Below are 25,177 nucleotides of genomic sequence, written 5' to 3'. Positions count from 1 at the left end.
CCTGCCTCAGCCTCCTGAGTAGCTGGGATTACAGGCACGCGCCACCATGCCCAGCTGATTTTTTGTATTTTTAGTAGAGACGGGGTTTCACCATGTTGACCAGGATGGTCTGGATCTCTTGACCTGGTGATCCACCCGCCTCAGCCTCCCAAAGTGGCATTACAGGCGTGAGGCACTGCTTTCTAAATCTTTCATTTCTGTTTGGGTATTTCTTGTCTCCTGTTAATAAGTTCTTGGTCTTGTTTACAGGGGCCAAGCAGTCGTTTAATATATGAATCCTTGCTGTTTGATACTTTGCAGTTCTGTTTTATTATTTGGCTGCTGGCTGGTTTTCAGTGCTAACCAAAAAATATATTTGTGGCAATTTCCCAAAAATTTGTTCTGTGGAAAACACTGTCAGTTTAGAAAATGGTGCTTAAGGCTGGGTGCGGTGGCTCAAGCCTGTAATCTCAGCACTTTGGGAGGCCAAGGTGGGCGGATCACGAGGTCAGGCGATCAAAAACATCCTAGCCAACATGGTGAAACCCCTGTCTCTACTAAAAATACAAAAAGTAGCTGGGTGTGGTGGTGCATGCCTGTAATCCCAGCTACTTGGGAGGCTGAGGCAGGAGAACTGCTTGAACCCAGGAGGCAAAGGTTGCAGTGAGCTGATATTGTACCACTGCACTCCAGCCTGGTGACAGAGCGAGATGTCATCTCAAAAAAAAAAAAAAAAAAAGGAAGGAAGGAAGAAAGGAAAGAAAATGATGTTGAAGCTAATACTGGCCAAGTTAAGACTATTCCTCCCCTCCTGGAGATTAAGGGTACACATTAGCACATTAGAGGCCATGAGAAATCCTGCCTTAAACAAACTCATTTAACCTTTCCAATCCATCATGTTCCAAAGATATTGGACAATGGAACTCTTCTTATTAATTAATTCTTTTTATTTTTTTGATTGCAATGAAGTCTTGCTCTGTTGCCCAAGGCTGGAGTGCAGTGACACAATCTTGGCTCATTTCGACCTCTGCAACCCAAGTTTAATCAAGTCTCGTGCCTCAACCTTCAGAGTAGCTGGGATTACAGGTACACATGACCACACCCAGCTAATTTTTGTATTTTTAGTAAAGACGAGCTTTCACCATGTTGGCCAGTCTGGTCTCAAACTCCTGACCTCAGACAATGTGCCTCTGTAAACAGGGGTTTCATGGAATACAGTGGGAATGCTACATGATTGTTGAGAGCCACCTACTTTCACTGCAGTTTTCTGCTTCTCTTTTTCTCTAGTTAAAAGAAAGGGAGGAAGAAAGAGAAGAAGAGCAAAAGAGAAGGAAGAAGGAAAGTAGGGAAAAATAGAGAAAAAGAAAAGTACTATGTACTTGATTTGGTTTGCATAAAGCTAGTAATATGCTGTTTTTCTAAGTAGAAAATGGTATTTGTGGCAAACGCGCTTTTGTTGCTGCCAGCTCACTCTGCAGCTTCCTCCTTTGAAATTTCTGGTTTATTTACAGTTTCATTTTCCTGATACATCTTAAGGATACACTTTGCCACATTCTGCCTTGAATAATTCAACTCTGTCAAAGCTTCTTTTTAGAAACTGCTTTCCTTTTAAAAATGAGTTATTTTTTTCCCTTCTAACCATTATAAAACTATAATTTTAAATACATATATTGGAGGCTTATGCTTCTGGAATAGATATGCTCTTCCCTATCCTCCCACTAAATTGGACATCATTTATAAAACAACATAAGACTCTGACGAGTGGAGAGAAGAGACAGATTGGCTAAGGACCTTGGGCATCAAATAACAAGACAATAATGAGTTCCCTGGGATTTGTTTTGGCCTCATATATCCCAGACTGAGTAACAGAGAAGCAGGCAACCCAGTCATGCCAGTGGGTGCAAACAAATAAAAAGAGCACCAGGGAAGGCCTGCTTTCTCCAGCTAGAAGACCAGAAGAAAGACAGCCTAGCAAGATAATATACTTTTAGATAATAACCTCTCTACTCCAGCCTAGTACAACAGAAAAAACAAACAAAAACAACAACAAGAACAAAAACTACAGCCCCACTGCCACCTACAAAGGCTTAGTGGAAAAACCTAGATTTCTGCCTTCACTAAGCTATAATAAGGTAATCCTGGCCCTCTTTCCTGGTTAGTGTCTGAGAAGACTGGGTGGAGAGGACTTTCGTCATCACTAGACGTTAGCAAGGCCCTCATCAACCCATGGTGACAGTGGAGAGCTTGGACTTCTATACCTTCCTGGTGGCAAGGAGGCACCCGTCCCTCTCCACTGTGGGGTGGTATCATAGGAAGGCTGGTGAGGAGTCACCACTGCTCAGTGGTGACAAGTTCACCCACCCCCACTATAGTATCACTGAAGGCCATGTCAGAAGAGTTACAAGGCACTCATGCCCCTTCAATTAAAGTTTATCAGTGAAAGACTAGTGAGGAGCCTGAAATCCCACTTCCAATCAGCAGTAATAAGGAGCACCTCCTGTTGGATACCAACTGAAACCAAGTGGAGACCTGGACATCCACTTCCCCCTGGCAGTGATGAAGTGGCACTGCATTTTCCCTTCCAGAAATTGTCTGAGGAGAACTGCTAAAACACAATGTTTGAATACAATTCAGAGTCTCAAAACACAATACACAAAAATGTCCAAGTATTAATAAAAATCACTCATTATAGAAAGAACCAGAAGATCTCAACTTGAAGAAAACACACTCAACAGATGCTGAAGCCAAGATGACATACATTAGAATTATCTGATTTTAAAGCAGCTGTTATAAAAATGCTTCAATGAACTATTACAAACATGGCTTGAAATAAATGAAAAATTAGAAAGCTTTAGCAAATAAATAAAAATATAAAGAACACATTAGAAATTTTAAAATTGAAAAGTATAATAACCAAATTTTAAAACTTAATGGATGGGCTTGAAAGCAGAAGGAAGAGGACAGAGGGAATAGAATCAGCCTGAAGATAGTACAACAGAAATTACCCATTCTGAACAAAAGAGAAAAAGACGAATAGAAAATGAACCTTGGGGATATATGTAGTCTGATAACAAACAATTTAAAAATTATATCATCAGAGAACCCAGAAGGAGAGGAAAAAGATGGAGAGGATGAAAAAGCATTCAGAGAAAGAATGGCTGAAAAGTTTCAAAACTTAGCAAAAAAAAAAGTAAACCTACAGATTGAAAAGCTGACTGAACTCAAACACAATAAAAGACAGCTACGTTAAGATACATCATAGTCAAAGTTCTGAAAACCAAAAGACAAACTAAAAAATATTGGAAGCAGCAAGAGGGAAACGACATCTTACCTACAGGGGAAAACCAATTCTGACAATGGTGGCTTTTTCTTTAGAAACCATGAAGGCTTTCAAGTGCTGAAAGAACAGAGCTTTCAATCCAGAATTCTATGTCAGGCAAAAATACCCTTCAGGAATGAAGGAGAAATTAAAACATTCTCAAATGAAGGAAACTAAAAGCACTTGTTGCTGGCAGACCTACCCAAGAATAGCTAAAGGAAGTTCTGTTAACAGAAAAGAAATGATAAAGAAGGAATCTTAAAACATCAGTGAAGAAGGAAAAACACCAAAAAGAGTAAAAACATGGCAGGGGGGGGTGGGTAAATGCATTAGACTTCCCTTATCCTCTTGCATTTTCTAATTTTTTGATAGCAAAAAAAATATAACCAGGTCTAATATGGTTTTCAATATATGTACAGGAAACACTAAGATAATTAACAGAGTAAAAGAACATAAAGGAAAGTAAGATTTCTACACTTTACCTGACAAGATGTCAAACACCAATAGACTGTGATAAATTATGTAAATATGGTGTAATACCTAGAGCAACCACTAAAAAAGCTCTACAAAGAGATATACTGAAAATCACTATAGATAAAATGGATTATGAGATAATGTTCATCTAATTCACAAGAAGACAAGAAAGTGAAAATAGAGAAACCAAAAACTAGAGAACAAACAGGAAACAAAAAAAAGTCAGGCTTCAGCCTTGACATAGCAATAATTACATTAGACAATAGAAGCCTTTACATATCAATAATTACATTAGACAAGAGAAATTGTCTAAATAAACCAATTGAAAGAGACTGACAATAAATTAAAAAATGACAAACTCACTTCAAATATAACTGTATAGGCAAGTTGAAACTAAAAAGATGGAGCAATATATCATGCAAATATTAATAGAAAGAAAGCAGAAATGGTGCCAAGATAATTTAATAGAGAAAGAATAGTCTCTTCTACAAATGGTGCAAGGCCAAGAGGATATCTACATGCAAAGGAACTAAGTTAGAACCCTACCTTAAACCATAGACAAAAATTAATACAAAATGGATCAAACATCCAAATGTAAAACCTAAATCTAGAAAGCTCTTAGAAGAAAACAGGAGTAAATCTTCATGACCTTGGATTAGGGAATTGTTTCTTATATATGACACCAAAAGCACAAGCAACAAAAAATCAGATAAAATCTGATGTCATTAATATTTTAAAACTTTTTTGCTTCCAAGGACACCATCAAGAAAGCGAAAAGACAACCCATCAATGGAGAGAAAATATTTGCAAACCATATATTCGATAAGGAACTAGTATGTAAATATATTAATAACTAATTGATAATAAAAAGGTGACCAAATTTAAAAATGGACAAATACTTGACTAGATATTTCACCAAAGCAGATATACAAATGGCCAATAAGCACATAAAAAATGCCTAACATCATTAGCCATTAGGGTTATGGAAACCAAAACCACAATATCCATTCACACCCACTAGGAGGTTGTAATAAAAAAGATAGAAAATGACAAGTGTTGGTGAGGGTATGGAGATATTGGAACCCTATGCATTGTGAATGGGAATGGAAAATGGTACACCATTTTAGAAGACAGTTTGGCTGATCATTAAAAAGCTAAAGTTAGCATAAGATCCAACAATTCCACTCCTAAATACAATCCCCAAGAGAAAGTAAAACGTATCCACACAAAAACTTTTATAAGGTGTTCACAGCAGCATTATTTATAATATCTCAAAGTAGGAAACAACCCAAATTTCTATCAGCTGATGAATGGATAAACAAAATGTAGTATATTTATGCAATGGTATATTATTCGGGTGAATTTTATAGTAGGTGAATTTTATCTCATTTTAAAATTTTGAGGAAAAAGCAGATGTGGCTACTTTAATATCAGATAAAGTAGACACCATTGTTCATAGCTTTATTTGTAGTAGCCAAAAACAGGAAAAAATCAAAATATCTCAATATATGAATGGTTAAACAAACTGTGATACATTTATAACATGGAATACTATTCAGCACTAAAAAGGAATCCACTATTGATACATGCATAGATTTCAAGGACATTAAACTGAGTGAAAAAAATACAATCTCAAAAGGTCGTGGGCTATATGATTTCTTTTTATAACATTCTCAAAATTATAGAAATGGAAAACAAATTAGTGGTTTTCAGGGATTAGGGGTGGGGGGATCAGGGGACTAAGTGTGATTCTAAAGGGCTAGCATGAGGGAGATCTTTGTGGTAACAGAATAGTTCTATGTCCTGATTGTGGTTGTGGTCATATAAATCTGTATGTAATAAAATGGCATAGAACTATACACATACATTGATCCAATTTCAGTTTCATGGGTTTGATGTATTGTAGTTCAATAAGATGTAATATTGGGGGAAATGGGGTGAAGAGAACCTGGGACCTCTTTAATAACTTTGTAACTTTCTGTGAACTTATAATTATTTTAAAATAAAATATATAAATAAGAAACATTTCAAAACAGATATGTGAGTATAGAAATTTCCTCACAAATGTTTATGAACTATGCTACTTCGAATCTATTATTTGAAGGTAAAAATTGGAAATGGAAAAAATAATGCAGTTATAAAAAGAATTACCAGTAAGAAAAACATTAAATCAATTTTTATATTAAAATTTATTTAAACATATCCACATGAATAAGTGGTTTATGTTACTTGTGTCTTTAAAATTAATATATGTTCTGTTTTCTTAAATAAGGTATAAACTAGTTATTTTGTAGATTGGTTACTGGAATTAAAATTGTCAACACAAGATGGCACTAACTAAAAGTAAGAAAAAAACTTGTTTTTAAAAAGCATTGTGAGCTTTGCTGCATATGATTAAAACAAAACTGAACAAGCCATTTATCAAGTGAATCATTGTTTAACTGTGCAGTTAATGAAGTCTTGACTTTACATGAAAGCTGAAGTGTGTTCAGTTTCAATAATTTAGTTTTAATAACTGGTTCTGTCTTCATTAATTGAAATATTTAAGCTTTACTGCACTTTCTAATCATGACTTAAATTTTCAAAGAGGTACACAAGAAAAGAAATATAGTGAAATCAGGTTAGAAATAATTGGTATAGTAAAATGTTAGCATTTTCTGTTATTTACAGTTTTCTAAACTAACAAATAGCTTTGAAAAACTGAGATTACATCAGATGAAACAAAACAAAGTTCGACGAAAAGAATTACCATACCTTAAAGAAGAAACACCCTTTGAACTGAGCAATTTGAACCAGAAATTAGAGGTGAGATATATTATTTTAGTTTCTTCATGTGTATAAATATTGATTCCTGTTGTTGTGGGCTGTTTGTCTCTAGTGTCCACAGTGGTGTCTACAGTTGTGGTAATAAACACTATTACAGACTAACTTCTCGTTGAATGTATTTTCTTAGTGCAGCTTCCCTTCAAGCACTTAGTGAATTAAAACATCACTTTGATGTACACATCTTTTCTATATATCCACAATTTGAAGAGCACAAAAAGAAAAGCCAAAAAAGTGAAAAGAAGCTGCAGCTGTTAAGTAAAATTGAAGGACACCCCTGGGGTCAGTTAAAGTGAATATCTAATAAATCTTTTAATGGCCATTTAGCTATTAGGTACTTAAATCCCAGTGGAGCCTCATCACAGCTTTTAAAACAGGGCTTAAAGTTTCAAAGCTTTTTTCTTTAAATTTGGTTAGAAAGAACCAATTCAGTTGCCCCATAGCACTTAGAATTTCTGAAGTTTTGGTCTCTAAAAAAATTCACTATGTCCTTATAGCTATATACATCTACTATGTACCCATGGAAATTAAAAAGAAAAACCTTTAAAAATTCACTATGTCATACACGCACTTATTCTTATCTTCTTCATTTTCCAACCTTGGAAAAAACAAACCAGCTATTTTTCTTCGCTGCACTCTTGAGTATTCCTTCTACAAGTCATGGAACAGCAGACAGATTCCACTATAAATTTTCCTATCATCTACTTTTTACCTGGATCCCGAGAACTGCTCGATTATTATTTTTTCATTGACTCCAAGTTGACCTTTATGTTGTCCTACTTAATTTCTTTCATTTTTCTCAAGCCCTAAACTCCAGCATCCCTCCCCTCCCAGCACTTCTTCATCTTATTCTTTAATTAACAAGTCCTTCTACTTTAAAATATCTTAAAGAACGGGAAAACATTAAGTCCAAATCACAGCCCTAAAATCAGCTTATTATAAGAATGTTGTAGGAAGTCCTAGATTTTAATCTTTAAAACCCCAGCACATTTTACATGCTTCTGAACAATGAAGTTTTAGTTTTTAAAAATACTAACATCATCACTAAGTAAGTTGACCCTCTAGGAAAATGCATTGTGTTGTTCTCCCAGGCTCTTGCAGTGATATAACCAGAAGGGCTTCAGAAATGTCCTGGTCTCATAGAAGATGCCATAGATGTGCACTGTAATATACATGTGCTTTCACTGCAATGAAGAGATTGAGTCACCAATTATCCATTTGACTGACTTTTCATGGGCTTTTGTGGGAGAACTACATTAATAAAAATCGTTCAGACAAAAAAAGCCTTAAGTTAGTATCAAGTACTTTGTGTATGCATGTTTTACATTTAGGGAACTAAATATTTACCATATATATATAAAACATACATAATGAAATCATAGTAGAAATTAGTAGCAAAATGTTTTTTTTATGTTTGTACTTATTTAAAAGATTTTAAGCATTCTATGCAGATATACAGTTTAACTTGAAATAATTATAAAAACACTTCATGTACCTGTTTTTACTTATAGCTATCTGAAAAATTAATGTGTAAGAGATAGACTCTTCCAGTTTTAGTCTGCATGTAAACCTGTTTTTCCTTTGGGGCATTTATACACTGGTATAGTAATAGCAGTGTACCACATATAGTAGTAGAAGAACATGATCATTGATAACTGAAAACAGGCCTTGCCTGATTCATGTGTTTGCCCTGTGATATTTTGGCAAGTTGTTAGCCTCACTATGATTCCATGTTGTCATCAGTAAATGGGGTTAAAGATATCTTATATGTGACATTGTGGTTATGGTGAAAAAAATTTAGATGCACACTAAAGCATTTAGGGATGAAAACATGTGAGGTCTGGAAGTCACCTTAAAATCTACCAACAAAAAAGTGTGGAGAGATAGGAGACGTAAAGATGGACAAAGGTGATGGTAGTTAAACTGGGTGAAGAGTACATGGAGGTTTGTTTTACTCTCTACTTTATGTATGAACATCTTCATAATAAAAAGTTAAAACCATTTTACAGGTGAAGGTCCCCAACATATAGTAATCACTAAAGATCACCTCCAATATTTATTAGAGGGCTTTTTAAAACATCTAATAATACAGCTATCAAGAGAAACTAATTTTAATGACCCTGATCCACTCACTCTCAACCTTAAAGACCCAGAAAAACTTTTCCAGCCATGAAGAACTTACTGTGGAGGTCCAGGCAAGTCTACAGACCTTCTGAAGCCTAACATGATAACTCCAGTCTCTGTAAAAACCCTTATGAAGCTCTCTGGGTTCCTGCATGGTTCCATATATTGTGCTGACTCGCTAGTCATGAAATCAGTACATCTGATAAAATTAAGAAGGCCAGGATTGTCATAAGCACCTGTTGATAGGTTTGTGACATACATTTCTAGCTACCCTTGGCCTCACTTCTACCTGTTGTAGTATTTATAAGAAGTCAAGGTTAATGCTTCTGCCTCTAAAGCATCCTGGGTAATATTTATTTTCAAGATTATTGGGGTTAATGGGTAAAAAATGGTAAATATTTGTATTATCTAAAACATGTGAACAGCTTAAGTCAACCTTGCCCAAAATTTGACTTCTAACTCCAAAGATTCCTTTTTAAACTAAAAGTAAACAGAAATTTTAAAAATCTAGATTGCATTGATTTGAAATGTTAGCTATTTTCTACTAGAACCTAGTTTTATAAATTTGCCATTATTGCTAAAGACCCTGTTTTCATATACCTAATTTTTGTATTATTGTATGTCAGAATTGAAGTCAATAACTTTAAATAGACTATCTCCATTTATCATAGTAAATACAGTCTATTTATCATGGGCTACTATTATATACAGAATGTCTTTCCATATTTCTTCAACCTTAATACAATCACTCAATGTCAGATCACCCACCTTTCACTACTGTAAAAACTTCCTGATTTATAGCCTTTCTTCACTAATTGTTTAGGGACTTACAGATTTTAAAAACTAAAATTTCTTTAAATGTTCTTTAAAATTATTTTTGTATAGAAAATATGACATGCCATGTTCTTCTCATTTTAACAAAATAAAGCTTTCATTCTCTAAATAAACATTTGTTTTCCAGCATTGCCAATCCAGTCACTTCACCATCTTCAAAATAATAGTAACCACTCTGGCTATAATGAACTGTTCCAGTTTGATATATTATGGGAAATAGCTAAGATAATCATAATATCCTCTGCACGGCTTTTATGTGTCAGTATTATTATACTTAACATACTGACATACTGTAATATTACTTGTTTGTGTGTACATTTCCCTACTTTACTATATATTCTTTGATTTTTTTCTTTCAAAAAAATTTTTTAAATTATGAAATAGTTCCAGATTTTCTTCTTTCCACAAAACTTGGTGGGCATTAACTGCTCAATAAATATTACTGAATTGAGAATTGAAAACATTGCTACATTCATGCCACATTTCTTTTTTTTTTAATTTTATTTTATTTTATTTTATTTTATTTTTTATTTTACCTCTCCTTTCCTAGTCCACAAATCTTTCTTATTTATTTAATCATGCCACATTTCTATATGCAATAATATATAGTCATGGACTTAGTAGCTATAGTTTCCAATTATGTTGTTTTCTTTGCAAAATTTTCGAGACTGGTTAAATTCTAGGACTGTACCATGCTTTTGTTTGTAGACAAAAAGGATATAAATGGTCAGCCCTAAGCAAAATGGAGAAGCAGTGATGTCTTCTTTGGTATCCTCAGGGCTATATCCTTTGCTTATGTTATTAAGATGTGAACAGATAATCATGCTGTATTATCTGAGCAAAACTACATTACTTGAGCAAAAACTTAAAAAAACTGATCCTGATTTATCAACCTACTTCTACCATTTATTTCCAAGGTAGACCAATTAGTACTGCCTAGATGAGGCCTGGCCATGGCCACAAGGGGCAAAGTCACTGTCTTAGTTAGTTCAGGCTGCTATAACAGAATACCATAGACTGGGTGGCTTAAGCAACAGTCATTTATTTCTCACAGTTCTGGAGGCTGGTAGACCAAAATCATAGTGCCAGTATATTAATCCATTCTCACACCGCTATAATGAACTACGTGACACTGGGTAATTTATGAAGAAACGTGATTTAATTGTCTCACAGTTCCTCAGGCTGTACAGGAGGCATGGCTGGGGAGGCCTTGGGAAACTTACAATCATGGTAGAAGGCAAAGGGGAAGAAAGGCATGTATTCACGTGGCCAGCAGGAGAGAGAGAGTGGTGGGGGCAGGGAAAAGAGAGGAAGAGAGAGAGAAAAAGGAGAAATGCTACACACTTTCAAACAACCAGATGTCATGAGAACTCTATCAAGAGACAGCACTAGGGGGATGGTGCTAAACTATTAGAAACCACTAGGCCGTGCACAGTGGCTGATGCCTGTAATCCCAGCACTTCGCGAGGCTGAGGTGGGAGGATCATGAGGTCAAAAGTTTGAGACTAGCCTGACCAACATGGTGAAACCCTGTCTCTACCAAAAATACAAGAAGTAAGCTGGACATGGTGGCACATGCCTGTAATCCCAGCTACTCAGGAGGCTGAGGCAGGAGAATCACTTGAACCTGGGAGGCGGAAGTTAACAATGAACCAAGATCATGCCACTGCACTCCAGTCTGGGCAACAGAGCAAGACACTGTCTGAGAAAAAAAAAAATAAAGGAGGACTTCCGCCAAGATGGCCAAATAGGAACATCTCCAGAGTGCAGTTCCCAGCGTGAGCAACACAGAAGGCAAGTGATCTTCGCATTTCCAACCGAGGTACCAGGTTCATCTCAATGGGACTGGTTGGATAGTGGGTGTAGCCCAAGGAGGGCAAACTGATGCAGGGTGGGGCGCTGCCTCACCTGGGAAGTGGAACAGGCCAGAGGAACCCCCTCCTACCCAATAGAGGTAGGGAATTTTCCGGCCAGTCCGGCACTCCAGTTCAGATACTGCGCTTCTCCCGCAGTCTTAACAGCCCACAAACCGGGAGATTCCTGCCTGGCGACAAGTGCTGCGGGTTTCCAGCACAACTCTGGGCAGTCATTTCAGCCAGGACCGCAGGTTTCTGGCATAAATCTGGGCAGCCATTTTAACTGGCACCTGGAATGCCCGCGAGACAGAGCTGCCCATTCCCCTGAAAAAAAATGGGTTGAAGGCAGGGAGCCAAGTGATCTGGCTCAGCGGGTCCTATCCCCACAAAGACCAGCAGATTGAAACCCACTGGCTTGAGAATTTCGCAGCCAGCACAGCAGTTTGAGCGTGACCTGGGATGGTTGACCTCGGTGGGGGGGATAGGCATCTGCTATTACCAAGGCAGTTCATCATTACCAAGACAGTCTGCCATTACTAAGGCAGTCTACCATTACCAAGAGAGTTCTAACCTTACCTATGTCGACAAAATCACAAGGAAGTTTACACAGCAGTCGGCAGAGCCCATGGCAGCTCAGCAACACCTCTGCAGGCAGAATGTGACTAGACTCCCTCCTTGCAGGGCCAGTTATCTCTGAAAAAAGGCAGCAGCCAATCAGGGACTTATAAGTAAAGCCCCACCTTCCTGAGACAGAGCACCTGGGGAAAGGGGTGGTTGTGAGTTCCACTGCATCAGACTTAAGTGTCCCTGCCCAGCAGCTCTGAAGGGAGCAACAGAACTCCCAGCACAGGACTTGAGCTCCGATAAGGGACAGACTGCCTCCTCAAGCGGCTCCCTGACCCCTGTATATCCAAAGAGACACCTCATACAGGAGAGCTCTGGCTGACATCTGGCGGGTACCCTTCTGGGACGAAGCTACCAGAGGAGGGAACAGGCAGTTATCCTTGCTATTCTGCAACCCCTGCAGGTGATTCCCAGGCAAGCAGGGTATGGAGTGGACCTCCAGCAGTCCTGCAGCAGAGGGGCCTGACTGTTGGAAGGAAAACTAAAAAGCAGAAACTAATGGCTTCAACATCAACAGAAAAGATGTCCACTCAGAGTCCCCATCCAAAAGTCACCTACTTCAAAGATTAAAGGTAGACAAATCCACGAAGATGAGAAGAAACTAGTGCAAAAAGGATGAAATCACCAAAAACCAGAACACCTCTCCTCCTCCAAGGGATCACAACTCCTCACCATCAAGGAAACAAAACAGAATGGAGAATGAGTTTGACGAATTGACAGAACCAGGCTTCAAAAGGTAGCATCTCTGAGCTAAAGGAACATGTTATAACCCAATGCAAAGAAACTAAGGACCTTGAAAAAAAGGTTAGATGAAATGCTAACCAGCTTAGAAAAGAACATAAACGACTTGATGGAGCTGAAAAAACAGCACAAGACCTTTGCAAAGCATGCACAAGTTTCAATAGCCAAACCAATCAAGCAGAAGAAAGGATATCAGAGATTGAAGATCAACTCAGTGAAATAAAATGAGAAGGCAAGATTAGAGGAAAAAAAAGAGTAAAAAGAAATGAACAAAGCCTCCAAGAAATATAGGATTGTGTGAAAAGACCTAATCTACGTTTGATAGGCATACCTGAATGTGACACAGACAATGATTCCAAGCTGGAAAACTCTCTTCAGAATATTATCCAGGAGAACTTCCCCAACCTAGCCAAGCAGGCCAACATTCAAGTCCAGGAAATACAGAGAACACCACAAGGATATTCCTGAAGACGAGCAACCCCAAGGGACATAATCGTCAGATTCACCAGGGTTGAAATGAAGGAAAAAATGCTAAGGGCAGCCACAGAGAAAGGATGGGTTACCCACAAAGGGAAGCCCATCAGACTCATAGCAGATCTCTTCACAGAAACCCTACAAGCCAGAAGAGAGTGGGGGCTAATATTTTACATCCTTAAAGAAAAGAACTTTCAACCCAGAATTTCATATCCAGCAAAACTAAGCTTCAGAAGTGAAGTAGAAATAAAATCCTTTACAGACAAGCAAATGCTGAGAGATTCTGTCATCATCAGGATTGCCTTACAAGAGTTCCTGAAGGAGGCACTAAATATGGCAAGGAACAACCAGTACCAGCCACTCCAAAAACGTACCAAATGGTAAAGACCATTAATACAATGAAGAAACTGTGTCCACTAATGGGCAAAACAACCAGCTAGTATCAAAATGGTAGGATCAAATTCACACTTAACAATACTAACCTTAAATGTAAACAGGCTAAATGCCCCAATCAAAAGACACAGACAGGCAAATTGGATAGAAAGCCAAGACTCATAGGTGTGCTGTATTCAGGAGACCCATCTGACATGCAAAGACACACACAGACTCAAAATAGAGGGATGGAGGAAGATTTACCAAGCAAATGTAGAGGAAAAAAAAAAAAGGAGGGGTTGCAATCCTAGTCTCTGATAAAATTCACTTTAAACTAACAAAGATCAAAAGAGACAAAGAAGGGCATTACATAATGGTAAAAGGATCAATGCAACAAGAAGAGCTAACTATCCTAAATATATATGCACCCAATACAGGAGCACCCAGATACATAAAGCAAGTTCTTAATGACTTACAGAGGCTTAGACTCCCACACAATAATAGTGAAAGACATTAACACTCCACTGTAAATATTAGATCAACAAGACAGAAGATTAACAAGGATATCCAGGACTTGAACTCGGATCTGGACCAAGTGGAACTAGTAGACATCTACAGAACTCTCCACACCAAATCCACAGAATATACATTCTTCTCAGCACCACATTGCACTTACTCTAAAACTGACCACATAATTGGAAGTAAATCACTCCTCAGCAAATGCAAAAGAACAGAAGTAATAACAACCAGTCTCTCAGACCACAGTGCAATCAAATTAGAACTCAAGATTAAGAAACTCACTCAAAACCGCACAACTACATGGAAACAGAACAACCTGCTCCTGAATGACTACTGGATAAATAATGAAGGCAGAAATAAAGATGTTCTTTAAAACTAATGAGAACAAAAACACAACATACCACAATCTCTGGGACACATTTAAAGGAGGGTCTAGAGGGAAATTTATAGCACTACCTGCCCACATGAGAATTGAGGAAAGATCTAAAATTGACACCCTGCCATCACAATTAAAAGAGCTAGAGGAACAAGATCAAACAAATTCAAAAGCTAGCAGAAGACAAGAAATAACTAAGATCAGAGCAAAATTGAAGGAGATAAAGACACAAAAACCCCTTCAAATTTTCAAAAAATCCAGGAGCTGGGTTTTTTTTTAAAGATCAACAAAATAGATAGACAGCTAGCCAGACTAACATAAAAAAAAAGAGAGAAGAATCAAATAGATGCAATAAAAAAGGATAAAGGCGATATCACCATCGATTCCACAGAAATACAAACTACCATCAGAAATTACTACAAACATCTCTATGTACATAAACCAGTAAATCTAGAAGAAATGGATAAATTCCTGGACACTTACACCCTCCCAAGTCTAAACCAAGAAGAAATTGAATCCCTGAATAGACCAATAACAAGGTCTGAAGTTGAGGCAGCCATTAATAGCCTACCAACCAAAAAAAACCAAGTCCAGACAAGTTCACAGCCGAATTCTACCAGATGTACAAAGAGGAGCTGGTACCATTCCTTCTGAAACTATTCCAAAGAACACAAAAAGGGGGAAGCCTCCCTAACTCATTTTATGAGACCAACATCATCTTGATACCAAAACCTGGCAGACAGAACTAAAAAAGAAAATTTCAGGCCAATATCCATGATAAACATCAATGCAAAAATCTTCAATAAAATACTGGCAAGCCAAGTGCAACAGCACATCAAAAAGCTTATTCATCATGATAAAGTCGGCTTCATCCTGGAGATGGAAGGCTGGTTGAACAGATGCAAATCTATAAACGTAATCCATCACATAAAACCAAAGACAAAAATCATATGATTATCTCAATAGATGCAGAGAGGGCCTTTGACAAAATTCAACAGCCCTTTATGCTAAAAACTCTCAATAAACTAGGTATTGATGGAGCATATCTCAAAATAATAAAAGCTATTTATGACAAACCTACAGCCAATATCATACTGAATGGGCAAAAACTGGAAGCATTCCTTTTGAAAACTGGCACTGGACAAAAGTGCCCTCTCTCATCACTCCTATTCAACATAGTATTGGAAGTCCTAGCCAGGGCATTCAGGCAAGAAAAAGAAATAAAGAGTATTCAATTAGGAAAAGAGGAAGTCAAATTGTCTCTTATTTGCAGATGACATGGTTGTATATTTAGAAGACTCCATCGTCTCAGCCCAAAATCTCCTTAAGATGATAAGCAACTTGAGCAAAGTCTCAGGATACAAAATCAGTGTGCAGAAATCACAAGCATTCCCATACACCAAAAACAGACAAACAGCCAAGTCATGAGCGAACTCCCATTCACAATTGCTACAAAGAGAATAAAATACCTAGGAATACAACTAACAAAGGACATGAAGGATCTCTTCAAGAAGAACTACAAACCACTGCTCAAGGAAATAAGAGGACACAAACAGATAGAAAATCCTTCCATGCTCATGGTTAGGAAGAATCAGTATCATGAAAAAGGCCATACTGCCCAAAGTAATTTATAGACTCAATGCTATCCCATCAAGCTACCATTGACCTTCTTCACAGAACTGGAAAAAAAAAAAAACACTTTAAACATTATATGGAACCAAAAAAGAGCCCACATAGCCAAAACAATCCTAAGCAAAGAAAACAAAGCTGGAGGCATCACACTACCTGACTTCAAACTATACTACAAGTCCACAGTAATCAAAACAGCATGATACCAGTACCAAAACAGAGATATAGACCAATAGAACAGAACAGAGACCTCAGAAGTAATGCCACACATCTACAACCATCTGATCTTTGACAGATGTCACAAAAACAAGCAATGGGGAAAGGATTCCCTGTTTAATAAATGGTGTTGGGAAAGCTGACTAGCCATGTGTAGAAAGCTGAAACTGGACCCCTTCTTTACACCTTATACTAAAATTAACTCCAGATAGATTAAAGATTTAAACTTAACACCTAACAGCATAAAAACCCTAGAAGAAAACCTAGGCAGTACCATTCAGGACATAGGCATAGGCAAGGACTTCATGATGAAAACACCAAAAGCAATGACAACAAAAGCCAAAATAGACAAATGGGATCTAATTAAACTAAAGAGCCTCTGCACAGCAAAAGAAACAATAATTAGAGTGAACCAGCAACCAACAGAATGGGAAAAATTTTTGCAAGCTACCCATCTGACAAAGGGCTAATATCCAGAATCTACAAAGAACTAAAACAAATATGCAAGAAAAAAACCAACAACCCCATCCAAAAGTTGGCAAAGGATATGAACAGTCACTTTTCAAAAGAAGACATTTATGCAGCCAACAAACATATGAAAAAATGTTCATCATCACTGGTCATTAGAGAAATGCAAATCAAAACCACATTGAGATACCATCTCACGCCAGTTAGAATGGTGATCATTAAAAAATCTGGAGATCACCTTAAACTTACATTTGGAACCAAAACGAGCCCACATAGCCAAGACATCTCCAAAAGATGCTGGAGAGGATGTGGAGAAATAGGAATGCTTTTACCTTGTTGGTGGGAGTGTAAATTAGTGTGGCAACTCCTCAAGGATCTAGAACTAGAAATACCATTTGATCCAGCAATCCCATTACGGGGTATATACCCAAAGGATTATAAATAGTTCTATTATAAAAACACATGCACATGTATGTTCACTGCGGCACTGTTTACAATAGCAAAGAATTGGAACCAACCCAAATGCCCATCAATGATAGACGGGATAAAGAAAATGTGCAACATATACACCATGGAACACTATGCAGCTATAAAACAGGATGAGTTCATGTCCTTTGCAAGGACATGGATGAATCTGGAAGCCATCATTCTCAGCAAACTGACACAAGAAAACAAAACCAAACACCACATGTTCTCACTCATAAGTGGTGTTGAACAATGAGAACACATGGACGTAGGGAGGGGGACATCACACACTGGGGTCTGTTGCGGGTGGGAGGCTAGGGGATGGATAGCGGGGGGGGAAATTGGGGAGGGATAACATTAGGAGAAATACCTAATGTAGGTGACATGGGGATGGAGGCAGCAAACCACCATGGCATGTGGATGTAACAGTCCTGCAAGATCTGCACATGTACCCCAGAACTTAAAGTAAAAAAAAATTTTTAATGTCATTATGAAAAAAAAAAGAAACCACCCAAATGATCTACTCACCTCCCACCAGACCCACCCCATCTCAATTCAATGTAAGATTTGGGTGGGGACACAGAGCCAAACCATATAAGCCAGCATGGTCAGATTCTGGTGAGGGCCCTCTCTTAGTTCACAGACTGCTGTCTGCTCTTGTCTCCTCAGATTGCAAGGAAAAAGAAAGAGGGAGAAAACAAAGTCTCTCAAAGCTCTTCTTAGAAGGGGGCACTCATCCCATTCATGAGAGCTTCACTCTCATGACTTAATTACCTCCCAAAGGCCCCACTTCAGAATGCTGTCACACTGGGATTTAGGCTTGACATATGCATTTGTTGGGAGAGACACAAACATTCAGTCCTTAACAATCACTAAATAAGTTCAAGCCCCATTCTCAAAAAAAAAAAAAAAAAAAAAAAAAAACAGAACAAATTTGGCAACTGAGTAAATGAAGGAAATAATATTTCAATTTCTTTGTGTCAAGAAATGGAAAGGAACTAATGGCTAATACAAAAAAAGTTGTTTGAAATTCCCTTATTAGTAATAAGTATTTGTTATAATAAGAGAGATTTCTTACATTTTTCACAATAAGTGACAAATTCTGTATTTTCCTAGCCAAAATTAGAGATGGTAAAAAATCCAACATAAGTGATTTCACACCTTTTTTGTTGTTGTTGTTTCCCTAATCAGTAAGGAATGGACTTACTTTTCTTTTTTTTCAGAATGAAAAGGTACAAATGAAAAATGTCTTCTTCGTTTTATTTTAAAATGAATAACATTTTTAATATGTTTGTCTCCCTACTTTTTAAAAGGAATTTAGAGCAAAGTCAAGAGAATGGGACAAGCAAGAGATACTATATCAGACTCATCTGATTTCTTTAGATGCTCAACAAAAATTATTATCTGAGAAGTATAATCAGTTTCAGGTAAGTTATTTAATACTAGTTTAAATCAGAAGAAAGTGGAGGTTAGATATTTATATATTTACCATTCAGCATGTAATCTATTTACAAATAGAAATGCCAACTAAAAAAAGTAACCAGAATAGGTCCAAAGGTGGGTATAGCCATAAGTGCATAGAATATCTGTTAATGTTGAATTTAGTCTACATGTCTCAAAGGATGGAGCTATTTAAAATTCCATTGTTATTGTGTCATTAAATAGTGTATGTTTTTGTATGCCTACAGGCAAGGCACTCACTCTAAGATTGCTTGCTTTACTTTGTATTTCCCTGGCTACTTTTAAGACTGAGCATCTCCACATATGATTTTTAGCCTTTCTCAGGTATTTCTGTGAATTGTCTATTCATAAACTTTGCCCATTTTTCTTTACATTAGGACTTATTAATTCTGTTACATACACTGACAACTTTTCCCCTACAATTGAGTTTTTTATTTTATTTATTTTTGGTTATAGAGACTTTTTTCAACCATTGTATAATTGAATTCATATTTTTTTTACACCTTCTAGATTTTTTTCTTGCTTAATATGGCTTTTCTATCACTAACCCACTTCCCTACTCTACATCTGAGGTTATACAAATATATTTTCTCTTTATGCCATCTGAAATTGAAATTTTAAAACAAATACAAGACTGAATTACAAAGGACCAACTTTCATTATCTAGTATCATATTTAAAGATATTCGTACTAATTCTTTTGTATCATTCTTGAACTTCATGTAAGCTTAAATATGACATTCTTCATTTTAGTTACACAGTTTTTATATTTTTCAGAAACAGGCACAAAGTTACCAAACTCAACTAAATGGTAAAAAACAATGCTTAGAAGATAGCAGCTCTGAAATTCCTCATTTGATATGTGACCCAGATCCCAATTGTGAAATCAGTGAAAGAGATGAGTTCATTATTGAAAAACTAAAATCAGCTGTGAGTGAAATAGCACTAAGCAGGAATAAGTTACAAGATGAAAATCAGAAGCTCTTGCAAGAACTGAAAATGTACCAAAGACAGTGCCAGGTAAAGATTAATTTTTTGTTTTTCAGCTTATATTGTCCATGACTTGTTATAAATGGTAACTCAACAGATGTAGGTATTAGAATGGCAGTTTTCTATCATTAATACATGTGAAGATTCTCTACATACTACTTCCCAGTAATTCGCACTTAATGGGTAGATTCAATAATTCCATAAGTATTTTACACACTTAGAGTGCACTTTGGTTTCACAGTGGCATAATAATAATGTATTATCAGTGCAATGTAACAGTGGTCACTTACAGACCTCTATGCCTTTAGCCACGTACCACCCTCTTCCCCCACTATTTTCTCTGACCCTGTGTCTCTTTGACTCAGAAGAATCCTGGGTTAAAGATACAGGAAATCATGAAGGGTTCAACAATCTAGTAACCTCAGTGAGAGCTATGGAGGTGACTCTAGTGATTTATCACTGGTAACCTTATCATAATCATTTATCAAACAGTAACCTAGAATTTATTTTTAGGTAACTTTCACATTGGCAAATATGATTGATGGTTTAACAAGCATTAATTTTTTTCTTTTTTGTCTATTTCTTGCAATCATTAGGAAGGTTATACAGCATTCATCAAAATTGGTCATTACCAATTTCTTTACAAAATATGTATTTCTTATTCATTAGTACTTGACACATTCTTTTATCTCCCATTTTAGGTTTTTTCTCCCACCTCCAAATATTTAGCCTCTTTTTACCACTTCCTCCATGACAGTTGGCACATCTCTTTTCCCCACTCAACTACCTCCTCTTCCTAACATACATGATTGAGGTGAGATCACTGCCTGAGAACTTCCATTTCATTTTGCTGAGATACACCACCCCAGGATCTTTTGCCACTTAAACCCCCAGGGTCATTTCTTAATCCTGGACCAACTCCTCATTCCCCCACCCTGCCACATTATATTTGGGATTATATAAAGAGTTAGTTAACTTATTTATCTGCCAGCATCTACTGTTCTATGTTCCTCTTTCTCCATGTTTGGGAAGGGACAGAACACAAGGCTCCAGTCTCTCCTATTTAGAGGTGATTCTAAGACATACATATATGCCACCTCAAACTCCAGCTTTAAGGAGGGAGGTCTTATTCTAATACAAGTTAGAATACAGATGTAAACCAACAAAGCAAGCTAAACTGCAAACACTAAATGCAGAGAAAGCCAGACATTGTCTCAAAATAGAAAAGGTGTTGATGGTGTTTTCTCTGCCTTCATTCTAATATAAATGAGGTTAGCACTCATTCTTCTGCTCTAGGGGTTGCCTAGACGCTTCTAAGTGCTTAGCATCATCACTCCTCTGACTGTCTGAGCTGTTGTTTGCATGACTGCCAATTGTGCAGTGATGGGGTCTTTCCTTCTCAGAGGCTGCTGCCTTTTGCTTCCCTGGCTATATGACAACTGATCATGCCTTCAAGTTAAAGGCAACCTAAACTTAAATTTTGCAGCTGTCTTTGTACTGCTGGAATCTGCATCAGAATCACATTCAGTAAATAAGAAAATTGTTTTTCTTGGTACTTCCCAAGTATTCTCCTCTAGGCTTTAGGTCATCCAGTGCAAACTAAAGCATTCTCTGTTTTGTCCCTTCTTCTTTTGACAGGGGAAAAGGTGGTGGTTGGTTACATGAATAAGTTCTTTACTGGTGATTTCTGAGATTTTGATGCACCCATCACCTGAACAGTGTACACTGTACCCAATTTGTAGTATTTTATCCATCACTGCCCCACCCTTTCCCCTGAGTCCTCCAACATCATTCTTATGCCTTTGCATCCTAATAGCTTAGCTCCCACTTATGAGTGAGAACATAAGTAGGAGCCATAACCAAATGATGTTTGGTTTTCCATTCCTGAGTTACTTCACTTAGAATAATGGTCTTTAATTTCATCCAGGTTGCTGCGAATGCCATTATTTTGTTTCTTTCCATTGCTGTGTAGTGTTCCATGATAAGTATATGCCACAGTTTCTTTATCCACTCATTAATGATAGACATTTGGGCTGGTTCCATATTTTTGCAATTGCAAATTGTGCTGCTATAAATATGTGTGTGCAAGTATCTTTTTCATTTAATGACTTCTTTTCCAATGGGTAGATACCTAGTAGTTAGATTGCTGGTTCAAGTGGTAGATCTACTTTTAGTTCTTTAAGAAATGTCCACACTGTTTTCCGTAGTGGTTTTACTAGTTCACATTCCTACCAACAGGGTAAAAGTGTTCCCTTTTCACCATATTCACACTCACATCTATTATTATTATTATTATTTTTTGATTATGGCCATTCTTGCAGGAGTAAGGTGGTATTGCATTGTGGTTTTGATTTGCATTTCCCTGATAATTAGTGATGTTGAACATTTTTTCATGTTTGTTGGCCATTTGTATATCTTCTTTTGGGAATTGTCTATTCATGTCCTTAGCCCACTTTTTAATGGGATTGTTTTTTCTTCCTGATTTGTTTGAATTCCTTATAGATCCTGAATAGTAGTCCTTTGTCAGATGAATGATTTGTGAAGATTTTCTCCCACTCTGTGGGTTATGTGTTTACTCTACTGATTATTTATTTTGCTGTGTAGAAGCTTTTTAGTTTTATTAGGTCCCATCTATTTATCTTTGTTTTGATGCATTTGATTTTGGGTTCTTGGTTATGAAGTCTTTGTCTATGCCAGTGTCTAGAAGGGTTTTTCAAGTGTTATTTTCTAGAATCTTTATGGTTTCAGGTCTTAGATTTATGTCTTGATCCATCCTGAGTTAATTTTTATATAAGGTGAGAGATGAGGATCCAGTTTCATTCTTCTCCAGGTGGCTTACCAATTATTCCAGCACCATTTGTTGAACAAGGTGTTCTTTCCAGACATGTTTTTGTTTGCTTTGTCAAAGATTGCCTGTATTTGGCTTTATTTCTGGGTTCACTATTGTGTTCCATTGGTCCATGTGCCTATTTTTATACCAGTACCATGCTGTTTTGGTGACCATGGTCCTATAGTATAGGGTATTTGGTAATTTGATGCCTTCAGATTTGTTCTTTTTGCTTAGTCTTGCTTTAGCTATGCAGGCTCTTTTTTGGTTCCCTATGAATTTTAGGATTTTTTTTTCTAATTCAGTGAAGAATTATGGTAGTATTTTTATGGGAATTGCATTGAATTTGAAGATTGATTTTAGCAGTACGGTCAGTTTTACAATATTGATTCCACCCATCCATGAGATGGGATTTGTTTCCATTTGTGTCATCTGTGATTTCTTTCAGTAAGGTTTTGCAGTTTTTCTTGTAGAGGTCTTTCACCTCTTTGGGTAGGTATATTCCTAAGTATTTCTTTTGGTGGTTTTTTTTTTTTTTTTTTTTTTTGAGTCTTTAGTGGATTCTCAGCTCAGTCACTGTTGATATATAGCAATACTATTGATTCGTGTGCACTGATTTTTGTATCCTGAAACTTGACTGAATTTATTTATCAGTTCTAGGAGTTTTTTGGATGAATCCTTAGGGTTTTCTAGGTATACAATCATGTCATCGGTTGACAGAGACAGTTTGACTTCCTTTTTACCAATTTGGATGCCCTTTATTTCTTTCTCTTGTCTGATTGGTCTGGCTAGGACTTTCAGTACTGGATTGAATAGAAGTGCTGAGAGTGAGCATCCTTGTCTTCTCCCAGTTCTCAGGGGGAATGTTTTCAACTTTTCCCCATTCAGTATAATGTTAGCTGTGGGTTTGTCATAGATGGCTTTTATTACCTTAAGATACATTTCTTCCATGCCAATTTTGCTGAGGGTTGCTACATGTTGGGGATGCTACATGTTGTCAAATGCTTTTTCTGTGTCCATTGAGATGATCATGTGATTTCTGTTTTTAATTCTGTTTATGTCGTGTATTGCATTTATTGACTTACATGTTAAACCATCCCTACGTCCCTCATATGAAACCCACTTGATCATGGTGGATTATCTTTGTGATTCAGTTAGCTAGTATCTTGTTTAGAGTTTTTGCATCTATGTTCTTCAGGAATATTGGTCTAGTTTTCCTTTTCTCTTACATCCTTCCTGGTTTTGATATTAGGGTGATACTGGCTTTATAGCATGATTGAGGGGTGGATTCCCTCTTTATCTTTTAGAATAGTGTCAATAAGACTGATATCAATTCTTCTTTGAATGTTTGATAGAATTTAGCTGTGAATCTGTCTGGTCCTAGACTTTTTTTTGTTGGCAATTTTCATATTACCATTTTTTTTTCTTTTCTCTTTCTTTTCTTTTCTCCTTTCTTTCTTCTCTTTTCTTTTCTTTCTTTTCTTCTCTTTTCTTTTCTTTTCCTTTCTTTATCTTTTCTTTTCTTTTTTGGACAGTGTCTCACTCTGTTGCCCGGGCTGGTGTGCAGTGTCACAATTTCGGCTCACTGCAAACTCCATCCCCCAGGTTCAAGTGATTCTCCTGCCTCACCCTCCTGAGTAGCTGGGATTACATGTACCCACTACCACACCTGGATAATTTTTGTATTTTTTAGTAGAGACGGGGTTTCCCCATGTTGGCCAGGCTTGTCTCAAACTCCTGAGCTCAACTGATCTGCCTGCCTTGGCCTCAAAAAGCACTGGGATTCAGGCATGAGCCACTGCACCCAGCCTATATTACCATTTCAATCTCCTTGCTTGCTATTGATCTGTTCGGAGTTTCTGTTTCTTCCTAGTTTAATCTAGGAGGGTTGTATATTTCCAGGAATTTATCCACCTTCTCTAGGTTTTCTAGTTTGTGCATGTAAAGGTGTTCATAGTAGCCTTGAATGTTCTTTTGTATTTTAGTAGTCAGTTGGAATATCTCCTGTTTCATTTCTAATTGAGCTTATTTGGATCTTCACTCTTCTTTTCTTGGTTAATCTTGCTAATGGTCTATCAATTTTGTTTACCTTTTCTTTTTTTTTTTTGAGATGGAGTTTCCCTCTTATTGCCCAGGCTGGAGGGCAATGGCAGGATCTCGCCTCACTGCAACCTCCACCTCCTGGGTTCAAGAGATTCTCCTGTCTCAGTCTTCCGAGTAGCTGAGATTATGGGCATGTGCCACCACGCCAGGCTAATTTTATATTTTTTGTAGGGACAGGGTCTCTCCATGCTGATCAGGCTGGTCTCGAACTCCTGACCTCAGGTGATCCACCCGCCTTGACCTCCCGAAGTGCTGGGTTTATGGGCATGAGCCACCACATCCTGCCCTTGTTCCTTGTTACCTTTTCAAATAGCCTGCTTTCTGTTTCAGTATCTTTTGAATTTTGTTTGTTTGTTTGTTTCAATTTCATTTAGTTCTGCTGTGATCTTTGTTATGTCCTTTCATATATATATATATATATATATATAAAACACAACTATATATATGTGTGTATATATATACATATATATACACACATATATGCATATATATATACATATATAC

General features: G+C 37.1%; 1 protein-coding gene across 4 annotated transcripts in view; it reads left to right on the top strand.

Moving 5' to 3' along the window:
• Positions 1-25,177, top strand: part of DEUP1 (deuterosome assembly protein 1) — a 92,214-nt gene that overhangs the window by 25,341 nt on the left and 41,696 nt on the right. For 3 of the 4 annotated variants that reach the window (XM_032295783.1, XM_032295785.1, XM_032295786.1), the window contains 3 exons: positions 6,443-6,577; positions 18,607-18,720; positions 19,531-19,773. In XM_032295783.1, coding sequence (XP_032151674.1) covers positions 6,443-6,577; positions 18,607-18,720; positions 19,531-19,773 — 492 coding nt within the window. The remainder of the gene's footprint in view (positions 1-6,442; positions 6,578-18,606; positions 18,721-19,530; positions 19,774-25,177) is intronic. The other variant, XM_032295784.1, reaches the window with a different exon arrangement.

The sequence above is a fragment of the Sapajus apella genome, unplaced genomic scaffold, assembly GCF_009761245.1.
Source record: "Sapajus apella isolate SASKATOON/1434 unplaced genomic scaffold, GSC_monkey_1.0 scaffold34, whole genome shotgun sequence".
Classification (NCBI taxonomy): Eukaryota; Metazoa; Chordata; class Mammalia; order Primates; family Cebidae; genus Sapajus; species Sapajus apella.
The sequence above is the reverse complement of the archived record's forward strand: the minus strand, read 5'-3'. Positions and strand labels throughout refer to the sequence as shown.